At 36.9% G+C, this 16127-nt stretch overlaps 1 protein-coding gene across 50 annotated transcripts in view; it reads left to right on the forward strand.

The window, feature by feature from the left end:
* The window catches only part of ANK2 (ankyrin 2), a 627576-nt gene that overhangs the window by 545818 nt on the left and 65631 nt on the right, over positions 1-16127 (forward strand). For 45 of the 50 annotated variants that reach the window (XM_070504620.1, XM_070504623.1, XM_070504608.1 and 42 more), the window contains 2 exons: positions 5492-5564; positions 14065-14209. In XM_070504620.1, the coding sequence (XP_070360721.1) occupies positions 5492-5564; positions 14065-14209 (218 nt within the window). Of the gene's footprint in view, positions 1-5491; positions 5565-6915; positions 6970-14064; positions 14210-16127 lie in introns of all 50 variants that reach the window. The other 5 variants (XM_070504610.1, XM_070504611.1, XM_070504613.1 and 2 more) reach the window with 1 other exon arrangement.

Here is a 16127-nt window from a genome sequence, read left to right on the forward strand (position 1 = left end):
AGAATTGTGAGTTTTATCGTTTTGTGAAACAGAATTTGGGGGTTAAGAATTGGAAATAGGAACTTATTCCTGTCTGTTATGTGAGTCTTCTTACTTTATAGTTCCTCTCTCTGGGAGGAGATTTTTATTTGTTTTTTTCCCCACATAATGGTGTTATTAAGGATATTAAAAACAATAATTAATATTTAGTAATTACAGATATGCCAGACATGAAGGGCTGATCCAGCATTCAAAGCTAGCTTGTCAGATCCCAAAGTCCATGTTCTTAACCACTCTGACATAACTGCTCTTGACTTTGCTACAAGTAGCTTAACTGGAATCATGTGAAAGAAGTGTTTTCACCTAATTTTCAACTTAAAAAAAATTCCACTTAAATAATGTTCTTTATTGATTTTCATGAAAGCATCCTATTCAATTTCATTTTCTAAAGTCTACAGATTCACTAAAAATAATTTGGAACTAGTTGCTGGTGATAAGCAAGTAGCACAAGACCATTTAATAATTATGTAAAATTAGTAAAATTAAATTTAATGTTATTATCATTTCAGTGTAGTCGTTGAACTACAGCTGCACAAATAACATGAATTTCACATCCTTGGCTTCATATGATGTGCCATTTGAGCAGCCAAGTGAGTTCTCTTTCATCAGAGAAAGTTTCCTTTGCTCTTGCTGCATCCAGAGTTCTTTCCCTCAAAGTATGAATAAAGTCATTGTGTAGGGAGAAGGGTCGGGCAGCGGTTTGTAAAGGAAAAGTCACTGCCACAGAAATTTCTGAGACAGTTTGGAATTGTGGTTTGTTTCCTTAACCTCTGCCTTTCCAACGACTTTGAAAGACCCAGCAGGGGCTCTGAGACTGTGAGCCTTCCCCTGGGCTTACGGTCATTGTATACTTGCTGGAATGGACATCAAAGGGATAGGAACACATTTGTGGCAGCAGAAGCCAACAAGCTCAATCTCCTAATACAGTTTGGAAGAACTCTGAGATATGACTCATCCCTCTACTTATTGATCAGCTATCATCAATTATTTCTATCATTTGCATAATTTTAAAGTGATCGTGTTTCATGTTGTGTATAATCATTGATATATAGAGCACAAATTACCAAATAAACTACTAAAATAAAAATATTATATTTATAGTATCATTTAAACCATTGGGGAATTTTTTGACAAGCAGTTAAGAAAATGTAAATATTCAAAGTCCTAAATCTTATCTGATGCCTTAAGTCAGTTAAAATGGGAATCATAAAATGGCAATGCAATAAATACACATAAAGTCATTTGACACATTTTGAGGTGGAGTCAAGATCTTTTCTTTGAACATAGGTCCATTGACTAGAAGGCTAATTTGTCATTCTTGCATAAAGAACATTAGTAATACATACTATATTGTGTGTGTGTATATATTTTATAACATCCATATCTATATAATATTCTGTGTATTATCTTAAAGAGACACTATACTGAGTGCAAAACCTTTTTAAACTTTTGGCACATTTTTTTCCAATCTGTTATCATTGTCTGAACACACCTAATTGAGTAGCAGTTATTTTTGGTGACCCACCTTTGTTGAGAATTTCCAAACCATTTACCTTAGTTTTTATAGAAAAATACTATTTATATACTATTTATTACAAAAATTATATTAACATGTACACTTGGTATAAATAGGTTTGGGTACAAAACCAAGTTTGGCCTGTCACTCCACCAATGGGAGCCAACGTGTGTGGGCATTAGAAGGTGGCATAGTAGCCAGGATCACTCATCATGCTTTGGTGGCTTGATGAGGATGTGGTACAAAGGAAGTGGTTGACCAAGGGGATGTGAACCATTCCTCAGTAAAGGTCAGTAAAGCAGACTTTTACTTTTGCATAGAACAGACCAGATATTGTCCACGATTTGTAGAACAGCATGTTAAAGGATGTTTTTTTTTCTACATCTTTCCCACATTGTGATAAATATTAAAAACCCATTATTAACTCTTCCATCTAGCTTATCCTATTTGTTTGTTTGTATTATATGATTTAATTATATCCTGTTAAACTTGTGCATGGTGCAGGACTCATTTTAACTTTTAAAGTAGTTTCTAATCTTGACCACAGAATCTTAGATTCTATAGCAGAGGGAGATGCCCATGATCGTTTAATTATATCCTTATTTTCTGTATACTATTCAGATGGAGTTGCATAAAACCATATTTATCTTCTGATAATCAAGTTTTCAAAAGATACTTTATTTAAAAGGAAAACATATATTCATTTCTTGTAACATTACTAATGTGTAGGAAGACCTATTTGTTGTCCATTCAACAGATATTTATCGATGGCCTTCTAAAGGTCAAGCATGACGTCAGGTACAAATGCATGCTATATTTACTACATTGCATATAGAGGGCATTTTTAATATCCACACAGAAAATGTCCATGACCAATATGATAACTGTGTGTTACTTTTCCTTTTGCCACCTATAGTTGCTGATAATAACTTTGATAGTATTCAGAGACCAAACTAAGGCAGTTATTTCCACTCTCACAAGTTCAAAGAAAATATAGTCCCATTGTTAGCCTTTGAAAATAAAAAACTAAGAATGTCAGGCAATATAACTTAATCATTTAAAAAGTATTTCCATCAATTATTTTCAATTGGAGGAGCATCCTCTTGTGGAAATGTTTCCTGTGGAGGGCAAATGCTCTGGAACAATTCTACAAAAAAGGATTTTCTGGTAAAATGGATTTTCTTGTAGATATCCCTTTGAATTTTTAAGTCATTTTATTTACACTTAGATACTTATTTTAAAAGTCAAAGTTTAATAGGATGTCATTGTTTAATAGGATGTCACTGTCTCTATCCTATATTTTAAATGCAAATCACTTTTCTATGATTTATGCACTTTCGTAATCCAGGGAAATGATTTTCAAATTGAGCTACACAATACACCCACCTGAGGAACTTTTTAAAAATACCTCTTGGGGCTGGCACCATGGCATAGTGGTTAAGTTCAACGCACTCTGCTTTGGCAGCTCAGGTTCACAGGTTCACATCCCAGGCACAGACCTACACCACTCATGAGCCATGCTGTGGCAGTATCCCACATATAAAATAGAGGAAGATTAGCACAGATGTTAGCTCACGGCTAATCTTCCTCAGCAAAAAAATATAAAAAATTAAAAAATCAAAATACCCATCGCTGGGCTTTGTCCTCAGGGATGCTGATGTAATTGGTCTGTGATGGGACCCAAGCAAGAATATTTTTTAAATTCCTCTAATAATTTTAATATGCAGTTTGAGTTGAGAACCTTTGATATAGAACATAGGTTGCAATTTATCTGTGTTAAATTTATAGATTAATATTAAAATAATAAAGTGGTGTATTGTAATTGTCTTTTTAAGTTTATTCATTCAACAAATATTTATTGACTGCCTATTATTCTCCAGAACTTTGGGTGGATGCTTTTGTCTTTCCTAGTTTGTTTTTGGTGAATAAGACATTATGGAATTATTTAAACACCATAAATAACATGTAGGGGAGCTGAATTTATTACTCTGGTCTTCAACAGTGCCTTAGTCTGGATAACATGTGACTTTCTTGGCTTTGTCCTATTTTTCTTCCTATTCCTTCAGTGTGCTAGTACCCAAAAGAAAATCTGTTTAGTCATTATGTGAATTTTGCATAATTTTATCTCATTGATTTATTCGATATATATTTGAGAAGCACCTACTATGTTTCGAGTTCTGTGGAAACAATCTTACTCTTTAATGACTCACACATTCGGTTGTGTTTGATGTGGCATACACAAGCTGTAGGGTACGTAGCAGCAGATAAACACAGTTAAACAAATAACTTCATCAGGGAGGATCAGGGAATGTTTCTCCAAGGAAGTTCCATCTGATATGAGCCAAGAAAAGAGGGGAAAGAATATTTCTAGTAAAGGAAAGAATATATGGAAAAACTCAGAGGCGTGAGAAAGCATGACCTGTGAAATGGTCGTAGCGTGGAGTGAGAGGTGAAGTTACCCTGGCTCTCCTTACTGCGTCACCAGGGGTCTTCTGTACCAGTTCATTTTGTTTTTTTCCTAAAGAAAATGGGGAGCCACTGAAAAGTAATGCATATCACATTATGATTGAATGAGTCCCTCTTAACACACAGATATTATACGTGTATATGTGTATATATTTTCAAACTAATCAGTTGAATTTCCCTGTGAATATATTTGAAGTTCTCTACTGCTTTTGGAAAGAAAGAAATTAGTGATGGGTCCTTGCAGCCATTCAGACAAGTCTGTAATATGTGTGTGGCAAAGCCTAAAAACCTACACAATGTATTTGTTGTATTTCGGTGGCTTTAGCTGAAGATTTTACTCTTACTTTGAGACATTCATTTTTTAAAGTTCCCATAACAATGCCAGCAGATGCACTTAACACATTTTTTGTGCAGAAACTAGAGATATGAATTGAGACTCAACTGTCTTTGGGTGACATTTAAAGTCATGAGATTTGGATTTTTATCTTTCTGTCACGGTGGTATCCCTGGTGTCTAAAATCATGCCTGTCATGCAGTAAGCACTCAAAATGTCTCTTGAGTGGCTGAATAACTACAAAACGCAGAGGCCCTTCATTTTTGAGATTAATTTAATATTGAATTACAATAGGGAGAATAGCTAATATTTATTGAATACTAACACATGCCAAGCACTGTTCTTAGAGCTCTTATATATATTATTTCATTTGATCTTCATAACAATTTTATGAAGTAGTAGTATTATCCCCCTTTTACAGCTGAGGAAGTTGAGGCACAGAGAAACAAGGGGACTTGCCAAGCCTCATAGCTAATACCTGCTGAAGGTAGGACTTGCACCCAGGCAGCCAGATTCCAAGAACCCGGTCCCTTAACCTCACGTCGAATATCAGGAATTGACAGCAGTGACTTGACAACTCTGCCGTGCTCTCCCGGAAGGCAAATAAGCAACACCCCGAGTTGCAGCCCAGTGAAACGCTGTCAGGATGATTGATTCTCTTGTCCCAGAAGAGATGCATTACATTTTCCGCCCAAATAGTTTTTGTCTTTCACATTGTTTATAACTACTTCTCCAATGGCTTGGTTTTTAATAAATTGCATATGTTTGCTTCTTTTTAAAGCTTTTTTCTGGAGACATTACTTCGTTCATTTTAGGGAAGCCCTGAAAATAATTTGCTTTCTCAGTGTGACTAATTATTTTTGCCCTTGCCAAAGAATTTATTTTTCAAATGGGAACTCAAAATAATGAACTTTCGCTTGTACAACTTTACTGGAGTAAATGATCACTTATCTTCGGAGAGAACAAATGAATGTTCTTGAAAGAGAATAAGCTTCCAAAATAAACTTGAGGAAGAGATGGGATGCTCAGGGCCCGACGGCTTGCTGATGCAAAGAGGAGGACTACCTCTGTGATTCTTTTGATCTTTTGTTTGATTTTGTTTTTAACTTGGGCATTAATGATTTTTTTCTCTCCAGACCATCACTGAAAAACACAAGCTAAATGTTCCTGAGACGATGACCGAGGTTCTGGATGTTTCTGATGAAGAAGGTAAGACTTTCATTCAAATTTCCATGACATCTGCTGTGGTCTCACACAAGGGCAAGCCATTTTCTTTTTTCAGTGACTAGGCTGGTCAGTCGGTGAGAATGACAACATCTTAACCTTTAAAGTCACTTTTTCACCTTTGTTTCAATAGATCTACTTTTGCCATTTGGGGGAGGGAGGATTTGAACAAGAATGTTTTCAACCGGTATTGTCTTGAATGTCTCACTAAATAGTAAGGCTGGGAAAAGGGGAAGAAACTGGAGATTGGCCATGTGTTAAAATTTCTACCTGATAATATGATTGTTAATAATATATGTTCTAATTATGTTAAATACATTTTTTATTAAATGCCCTAAAGTGTGCCTTAAAGTATCTGTGGTATATTGAGAAATGTCTGCTTTCTGACTGCTTCAGATGTACAGAATATATTTTACATCCAGAGGATAAGAGCCATAGAGAAAGTTAAAAATAGCATGGCAGTAAGTCATACAAATTCAACATAAGAATTTGGTTCTTTAAGTCAGAAAATATGCCCCCTGTAGTTTTAGAATTGATAAAACTTTTCTAAGGCATTGAGTGGATTTCTAAGTCCTGAGAAGCCTGTTGCTCTGGGGCTGACCTGGGGGGAGGGGGAAGGGAGACGGAACATTGTGTTAGACGTCCCCCTAGCAGGGTTTCTGGCTCCCTACCTCTACTTCAACTAGAGTAGTTGACTTTTCTTTTTTTATTTGAGGTTTAATTGACATTTAACGTTATGTTAGTTTCAGGTATACAACGTAATGGTTTGGTATTTTTGTACACTGCGAAATGATCACCACTATAAGTCTAGTTACCATCCAGTAGTTGACTCTTCTTGACCAAAGAAATCTGCTGCTAAAAAATCATGAATGCAGCACATAAAGTATGCAACCAAATTTCGATAGTACAGCTCTCAGTTAAGTCTATATATTTGAAAAATTATTGCCATAAAAGATGGTACTGGGCCCAATGCTAATTACTTTTGTGGAGAATTAGTAAAGGTATTTCTTTAGGTTCTTCCAGATATAATCATAAGGAAAAACTTTACACTGAGATGTCCTTATTTGGAACCAGTTTGTTAAATCAACTGTTGGTAAAGGCGTTGCATTATCTCAGCTTTTAAAAGAGCTTATGACAAGAATGAACAAATGTTGGGTCAAGTGTATGATTTTGAGTAAATTAAAAGGTATTGCCAAAGCCAGAAGTTTCAAGTATTTATTATAATAATTTTGTGTTCCATCCTAATACTTGCCAACTAGTTTTCAGCATTCATATGTGCATACTACATTTTGTTTCATGGGCTCATCTTTCTTATCTTCACTTGTATGTTGAACAGCTTTAAAACAGTTTGGTGACCAGTTTATTGATGGGGAAGTACTTAGCGATTCAGGTACCTTTAGAGGAAATTGTTGGAGTGAGAACTTTTGTTTGCTTTTAGTTTTTCTTAACTGGGGAAAAGCAACTTGCTTAATACTAATCTGTTTCTTTTGAAATAGCATGTGTGATGTGGGTGGAAATATGTATGTGTGCATTTAAGTGTGTGGATTCTATTAACCTAGAAGCTTAAAGCCGTGAATTGCTTATGCTCTTAATGAAACCTATTAACACAATTAAATTATCTGATGACAGCTTGAAATGAATGCAGTTAACATCATTCTTGGGTGAAGGTATATTTTAGGTGTGGTAAAAAAATATATTAAATTAGTAGTTATAATGTGATTTTTTTAAGGTAGCTAGGAATAGACATAAAGTAACCTTTAAAAATTATTTAAAAATTATTCCCTATATGACGAAAAAGAATTTTGTCATATAGGGAAAAATGAATAATACAAAATATTCTATCTAGCAAGTAGGTTCCAATGTACATGTGGTATGACTTTAAGCAAACTTGTTACGTGAAAATCTGAATTTATAAATCAGATAAATTAGATAGTGATTATTTAACTAAAAAATAATTTTTTATTTCCAAAATAATTGTTAAAGGATTCCAATAGCTAATGCATTCAAAGTATTTACTGGGTTTATAGAAATTCCATTTATATAAAACAGCCTCTTGGACCTGCCCATTGCATAATATAAGATCTATCTATAACATTCTGTACACTTTTATTAAAACTGTTACATATTAAAAGTTGTTAGTGATAAGAACTCTTGATTTGAGAAGAATACTGGCTAATGATCAAGAATTTTGTGGTGAGAGAAGAAAATTTCAATTTTTAGATATAGCCAAAAACTTAACATTTTTTTTCCCAGAAATAAATTCAAGTTGAATAATTTTTATGTAAAGGATATATTTGAGTATTGTGAAGCAACTTTTTAGTGCAAAGAATTAGTATAAAGGGATTTGGCTGGTTGTCATTGCCAACCCTTTAATGTTTTGTGCCATTAAAATGTTTTCATGGAACCTACTGTCACTCATATGGACAGAGTGCAGCCGCATGTGTTTGGAAGGTATTAGCCAATCCCTGTTTTCTTTATAGGTCTACTATTTTAATGATAGTGTGTGTATCAATACTCAAAATAGCATTGAAGCCAAGTATAGATATCCTTTCAGGCTAACTTGCTTATCTTGGTTTATTCCCATGCTCTTGAGATCTGTGTCCTACAGAGGCTGGTCATAGCTAAACGTGCCACTATCATTGAGGAATCTTGTAGTTTCCAGATATCAAAATATGAACTTTACTTAAAAAGCCAGTAATTCACCATCACTATACAGTTAGTAGGAAAGATTTTTCACAGAATTGGAATAATTGGAGAATACAACAAAAAAAAGTTAAGTCCTAAAACCTGGGAGTCAGAACTCTATTAAGTGAATATATAGGTAATGACAGAGAAGGGGTTGTTCCAAGTATAAGATACAATAAGGAAGTTCCTTTTAGGTTTGTTATGATGCAAGAAAACAGGGTTTGCCTTTTGTTCATTTGTTTTACATCAAATAAGTAAGTTGATATAAGGAAGTATGTTAGGGGCCAGCCCAGTGATGCAGAGGTTAAGTGCACACATTCTGCTTCGGTGGCCCGGGGTTTGCCGGTTCAGATCCCGGGTGTGGACATGGCACCGCTTGGCAAGCCATGCTGTGGTAGGCATCCCACATATAAAGGAGAGGAAGATGGGCATGGATGTTAACTCAGGGCCAGTCTTCCTCAGCAAAAAGAGGAGGATTGGTGGCAGATGTTAGCTCAGGGCTAATCTTCCTCAAAAAAAAACGTATGTTAGAGTATAACCATTCTTCCACAAGCTCTCTGAGTTGTGCAGAATTCTTTCCAAGTCTCATAGAACTCACCTCAAACAAATAAGAGCTAAAAATGTTAATCCAACATCGTATTTTAAAGGAGAGCTTCCTTCCTCCCTCTTTCCTCATTGGCTTGGGTAGGGCAGCGGTTGTACTATTTGCTCATATAGGGAATTTGCAGAGAGAAACAGATGGGCAGAGGGTGAGGTGGGAAAAGAAGATGAGTCTTGTTTTGGATATCCTACATCTGAGATGATTATAAGAAATCCACGAAGCAATTGAATCCAGGATGTGGAGAAGTCCAGGAGGCAATTAAAATACAAATGGGGAGTTTTTTGAGAGAGGTCTGGGATGGATACAGATTTGTGTATAGTCAGTATATAGGTGGTCCTTGAAGTCTTAAAAACACGTGCTAATATGTCAAATAAGAAGAAAGGTCACTTGGGAAATATCAACATTTAAGGAGAGTGGAGACTGGGAGGAAAGACTCCAGAAATAGAGGGAAGGTCAAGAGAGATTTGTGTCAGAGAAATTCAGGAGGGTCGTTTTCCAAAGAAGAAATCACCTCTTGGCCACTGGTTAATTTGTAAAATTAGCAAGCATCTGTTTAGTAGGTTTGACAATGAAAGGAAGAGGAGTCAGTGTGAAATAAAGAAGGACTAAGAGTTGGGGGAAGAAGTTATTGTATTTCAAAGATGGCAGAAAGATGGATGTTTTATCTGTGGAAGAGAAAGGGCTGACAGAGGGGGGAGGTTGAAGATGAAGGGCCTACCAGACAAGGTATCTGGGAAGATGGGAGAAGAAGAGGATCCGAAGGCAAGAGTGGGCTAGCCTTGGACTGGGAGAAATCACCTCGCCTACAAAGATGGGAGGCAAGGATATGATTGTCTTATTTTGGGGGCACATTAAAAACATTTAAAACTTTGAGCTGTATGCAGAATTTCCTAGTTATGGACCAACTTGGGCAATTTTATTTTTTCCCCAAACTGATTTTATATTCTAGTAATTTCTGCAGGCATTTCTGTTTTCCACCTCACACTGCTGATGTGCACTACTGAATAGCATGCTTTATACACAAGTGCCCTGGGAGGGAAATTTTACGGTAGCACCAGCAATATTAGTACCCAAACATGTGCCTTTCCAGCTAATTCTAACATTGAGTTGGGATCTGGCCCCTGATACCAGCGTTTAGGGACTTTGCTTCTTTGGGCCATTTCTCTCTCAGACGTAATCGAGACACCAGGATACAGTCATACATCACTTAAAACAGGGGTACATTCTGAGGAATGCATCGTTAGGCGATTTCGTCATTCTGGGAACATCATAGAATGTAGTTACACAAACCTAGATGGTGTAGCCTACTACACACCTAGGCTATATGGTACTAATCTTATGGGAGCACCGTTGTATATGTGGTCCATTGTTGACCAAAATATCATTATGCAGCGTGACTGTCTATACCTAAGGCCCTCACAGGTGTCTATGAAACCCTGAACTTCACATTTAGTAACATTGAACCAGGAGAGGATTTTTTATGTAGCAGCTGTCTTAGATAACATTGTCACAAAACCATCAAAATGCAGAAAATGAGGAAGACTGTAAATACGGGCATCCACTATCTCATGATCTCAGCGTAAGCAGAGGTTTTTAAATTGTGCCTTGACTCATCACCAGTGACAAAATTTGATACATGTGATGAAAATTTGCTCTTCAGATTGCTTTCTTTCTGTCTTCTAATAAGATTCCATATACACGAGAGGGGCAAGGCTGAGTTCTGGTGGTTCATCTGTATGTTCTACAAGATGCAGCTGCGACACTGGCCTTGTCTTCAGCCTTAGAGTCATTCCAGCGAGGCTTCCTTCCTTTCTTTTTTCTCCACTCTTTCCTTCTCTCTTATAAACCTTCTCTCTACCGAGGGATGACAAGAGGGGAAATTGAGAGGAATAAAACAGAAAACTTGTAATGTAGGCCCTATTTTATTAAGGAGTTTTAAGAACCAAGAAATTGAAGCTTATTTTGAGTTACGTTTGTTCCTTGTGACCATCTTGGCTGCTAGCAGACTGTGATGGGAACTGGCAGATTAGGAGAATCAAGATGAAGGGCAAAAGCAAATTGACTCTGAGGAGGGACAGGATGCCCTAATCTGAGTGGAATTAGGAATTTGATGCCAGAAAGCAGCTACATTGAATTCTTGCAGGTTGGGGGCAAGTTGGGGGCGGGTTGGGGTAGGAAAGTGGAGGATAGAGAAAGAGGATATTCAAGCAGACTTTTGAGTTTTAAATAATCTTTTTGGCCTCTTGCTTAAGGGATCCATAAAGTATAGCTTATATTATATATCAGATCCTGCATTTAACTAGTCCCTTCACTTTTTAATAAATTAGAATAGACTTAGTCTTCCCAACTGTTAACAAAACTCATGTATTTTTTTCTGAAAATCATTTAGGCTTATATCCAAACTAGATAGTGCCTGTGTCTTGGTAAACCAATTCTTAGAATTGATCTTAGAATTTTTTTTCTCCCAGAAATAAACAAAGGGGATCCTAACATTTGACTCTTACAAACACTCTTATGTGAAGATATACCAATTAAACAAGAGGTGGAAATGGTGGAACAAAAGTAAAAATAAGTACTACAAGGCCTATGTTATACTGTCTGAGCTTCTTGATCTTGTTGCTATGTTCAGACACCAGCTTTCTCCCCGCACTTTCTGCCATTGCTCACCAACATGAACATTTACTATTGCCAAGTGATTCCACTTAGTATTCTCTAAATAAGTATCGCATATCACTCTTTCATTCACGCTATTTTTACTGCTCTCCATGACCCCTTACAGACCAGCCTCTTGCCTGAAATACCATCATCTCCGCCTATTAAAACTGCATCCAAACAAATGACCAGCTCCAATTCCTTCTTCAATGATTCCTTCTCCAGCTTCACTGGAATTTCCTAGGGCTACCACAACAAATTACCACAACCTTGGTGGCTCAAATTTATTCTCTCACGGTCCTGGAGGTTAGAAGTGGGTCCGTGCTAACCTCTATTGGCTCTGGGCAAGAATCCTTTCTTGCCTCTTCCAGCTCCTAGTGGCTGTCAGCAATCCTTGGTGTTCCTTGGGTTGTAGATACATCACTCCAACCTCTGCCTTCACATGGCATTCTCCTCTGTGTCCTTCTCTGTCTCTTAGAAAAACATGATCATTGGATTTATTTAGTATTTTTCTTATCTCAGTCCTTACCTTAATTATATCCTTACCTTAATTATTGGAGTCCCTATCTCCAAATAAGGTCACATCGTGAGTGGACATGAAATTTGGAGGGGACACTACTCAACCCAGTGTATCATCCTAAAGTGATCTCTCCCCGCTCTGAACCTTTTTGGTTCTTCAAGTTGACCAACATCCTGCATTTTGTGTTTGACTATATTGTTATGTATCTATAGGATGCTATTGTTGTTGTATCTTGCTTTCTGAGGGAACACTTTGAAGAAGAGAATGTACACAAGGGCAGGGGAGAACCACTTTAACAAACTTAATTTTAAAAAATTTACTCATGTTTTCATTAGCGGTATTAGATTTATGAAATATTTAAGTGGAGTAAAATTATATTTATTTCTTTTTAATGTATACATTTTTTCAAAAAATATTTTTTGCGTGAATGAAATTTAGCTCGTGTTTTGTTGGTGTGTCAACACTTTGACCATTTTGTATTAATAAAAATAATAGCTAGCAGTTAGGAATTCCAGCACTCTATTACACATTCTCTATGTTATTTAATTCTTGTAATCAGTGCAAGGTCAATTATTAGTATCATCCGCATTTTTCAGTTGTGGAAACCGAGGCTCAGGAAGATTAACTGGCAAGTAAGTAGCAGAATTAGAATTTGAACCGAAGTCTATCCAATTCTAAAGACTCAACTTGTAATTGCTATTCTGTGTAGCCTAATTCAGCCAAAACTAAATAAAAATCTAATGATGTCCCTGAAGGAACTATAAAATTAATTTTAATCGTGAGACCCTATAACTGTGAAATATTAAATGCATTGATTTTGAGACAAAAATGTAATGGTGGGTAAATTGTGTCTCTGTTTCCTGAATGGTCTTTTGTTCATTCTGTCTTTAGCTTTAAGTAATTTAGAGCACTAATAATCTTTTGATATATATCTAGGCTCTTAGGATCATATGTACAGAGAAGTAATGAAATGTTTAAGACGTATCCCTCTCAGGCTGTATCTTTGTAAATAAATTAGTGTTGATTGAGAGCAATTATTATAAGCAAATGAGATTAAAATACTTGATATTTACCTTCCTTATAGAAATGAAGCACATTCCTTCGGGCTTTTCCTTATAGAGGTTATCAGGCTTACAGTGTGTGGTTAACGCTCCTAACAAGTCATCAAAAACAGTTTCTCTCAGCTGTGTTATTCCTCCGTTCCAGCATGCTCATGGTACATAGGGCATGCCTGTGAGTAAGGGATTATTTATTGAATTACCTGAAATCTGTTATTTTGAAAGTGAGCTATTCCAGTTCAAGGGCAGAGAACGTCCCCTTACCATGTGGACTTCCAGATGTGAGCTACAGCGTTCGTCATCTCTGCCTGCCACTGCTTAGTTACCTAATTCACTTTTTTCGATGTACTTCACCTTTGGGGAGCCATCTAGTTTCCAAGAAAACATTCTTTTTATGTTCTGTAATGTTTAAAAATTAAGTTCCAGTTTGTTTATTAAAATGTCACAATCTGCTCACTTTGTTCCAGTGTTCTTGCCCTAATGTGCATATTTTGTTAATCTTATAAATCGTATTACTCCATTTAACGTTCCTCCTATTTGTTTTAGAGTGGTAGACATTTCTTAGAATATTGCCAATTACATGAAGAGACTGTTGATGCTCGACATTAGGTACAAAGTTGTTGACACTACATATAGAAGCAAGTAGTCTGCCTGTCATGCTAATTAAGTTAAATAATATAAGCTATAAACCAGCTATCATGGTAAAGAAATGAGTGAAGAAAATTGACTGATATTGAAAGAATTACAATTCAGGTAATTATTTCTTCTTGATAAGCAATAGGAAAATTAGTCAAACATTGTTTCTCTTAAGTTTTAGCACTTTTTAATTGCATGTGTTGTGTTTTCCAGCGTGCAGTGTTTCAGTGACGTCAATGTTATGATGCTGATGTTTTTCACAATCAATCATTTTGTAGCTGATAATACATCCAACAAACAACTCTTTCTCCGTCTTCCTCTGATTGTTTCAAGGTGATGACACAATGACAGGTGACGGGGGAGAATACCTTCGGCCTGAGGATCTGAAGGAACTGGGTGACGACTCTCTCCCCAGCAGTCAGTTCCTGGATGGCATGAACTACCTGCGGTACAGCTTAGAGGGAGGACGCTCTGACAGGTATTCACACAAAACTTATGTTTGTTACCAGCCGGAAGTGGGTGCAACACGTTTTTATGATGATGATAAAAAAAGTAGCCATATTTATTAACACTTCATAAGTACCTCACTACTCTCAGCAGTCAGCATGTTATCTTACTGCATCTTTAACAACTTTAAGTGCCCATTTTAAAGAACAGGAAACTGAGGCCTAGAGAGATTAAATAACGATAAAAATCAAACAACTAGGAAGAAGCAGAGCCATGATAAATAAAGAGCTCTCTACTTTTAAATATGACGTTTTTAATCATTTGCCACATTATTCTCTAAGCAAATAAAAAGGACAGTTTTGCCTTATGGGCAGTCTTATAAAGTGGCAATGATAGACACTTCCAATCCCTTTGGGGTTTTTGTTAGTGCCATAATGTATGTGAATAAAAGGATGCTGTGAAGAGGGATTAAAAAGAAAAATTCAGAAGGAAGCTATGTTGGAACTGACTTTTTCATGAAAAAGAATCAAAACTGAATCGCACAAGAGCCTGGACATAAAGGCAATCTGAGAAAAATCTGCAGGAGCCCAGGTTTTATCAACAAATCTGGGGAGGTTTCTATAATATTCTGAAACGAAACATCCGTGTTATTTTTTGGTTATTACTAACTAGCAGGACTGGCGTTATTTTTTTGAGGCAAGCTGAATAAGAACATTCCATGGTACCTCATCAAAAGTATGACTGCTAATTTAGGTTAAGCATGTAGTTGTCCATATAGTGTCACGTCTTTCACTAATCAATAATCTCAAATTTAGAGTTTTAGTCTTGGCTCTATTCTGAGCTGTATCCGGCTTATTTGGAGTCTAAGAAATAAACACTTTAAAGAGTAGTCACTTCAGGGCCGGCTCAGTGGCGTAATGGTTAAGTGCACACGTCCACTCTGGCAGCCCACTTTTTGCTTGTTCCTCAAGCAAACAGAGGAAGATTGTCAACAGATGTTAGTTCAGGGCCAATAACCCCCCTGACCCCCCCCAAAAAAGAGTAGTCAATTCTAAATGGATAATTAGCAAAAACCAGCTTTTCTTGGTATTTTTCATTGAGCACCAGTGCCCCCTCGCCTACCTTGTTTTTCTTTTAAACAATTGAATATGCATGTAATAAGTACCTTTTTAGGCTGGCTTTGTGGTAGATGCTGGAGTTACAAATATGACTAAGACATGATTGCTAAATTTTTAGTCTATCGAGGTGGGAGAGACACAAGGCTGGTGGTACCCACAGAGTACAGCCGGAACCCTGAGGCTCAGGCTCCTGGAGAAGTTGAGCCCAAACTGAGATGGAATGATGAGTAACGATGGTGAGGGAAGATGGGGAGGGCGTTTGAAGCCTTAATAAGATCACGAGCAGAGGTTCATGGTGTGTGTGAGAAAGAGACTAGTGAGTGCTGCTGGAGGGTAACTATGACTGCCGCGGGATCATATTTGCATTTTGGATGGATCCCTCTGACAGTGAGTTAGAGGAAGAACTTGAGAGGAGAGTTGTCAAAGGGCTGATCCTGGCAGTTGCCACCGTCTGAGAAATTATTGCGCTAATATTAGCTGAAGTTGTTAAGAGAAGACTCGAACTACAGCCTTGGTGGTAGCAGTCATGGGACAACTTGAGAAATGAAAAAATCGAGAGCATATCTGCAAGGTAAAACTGGCCAGATTTGGCACTGGATTTCATAGGGTGAGTGAAGGAGAGGAAGAAGATTGGCTGGGCTCCTGGGCTTCAATGACTTAGATGGAGGGTGGTTCTTGGGATCAGGGTACGGAAGGAAGAGCCGCTCAGGTGGGTGAAAGAAGGGGGTGAGTTTTGACACACTGATAGATTTGGACCTCACAGTCTGAGATTCTTAAAAGACTTCAAATTTCGCTAAAATGAAATGTTTGTGGCTTTGTATGAATTCGTAA

This window comes from Equus asinus, chromosome 3, assembly GCF_041296235.1.
Source record: "Equus asinus isolate D_3611 breed Donkey chromosome 3, EquAss-T2T_v2, whole genome shotgun sequence".
Classification (NCBI taxonomy): Eukaryota; Metazoa; Chordata; class Mammalia; order Perissodactyla; family Equidae; genus Equus; species Equus asinus.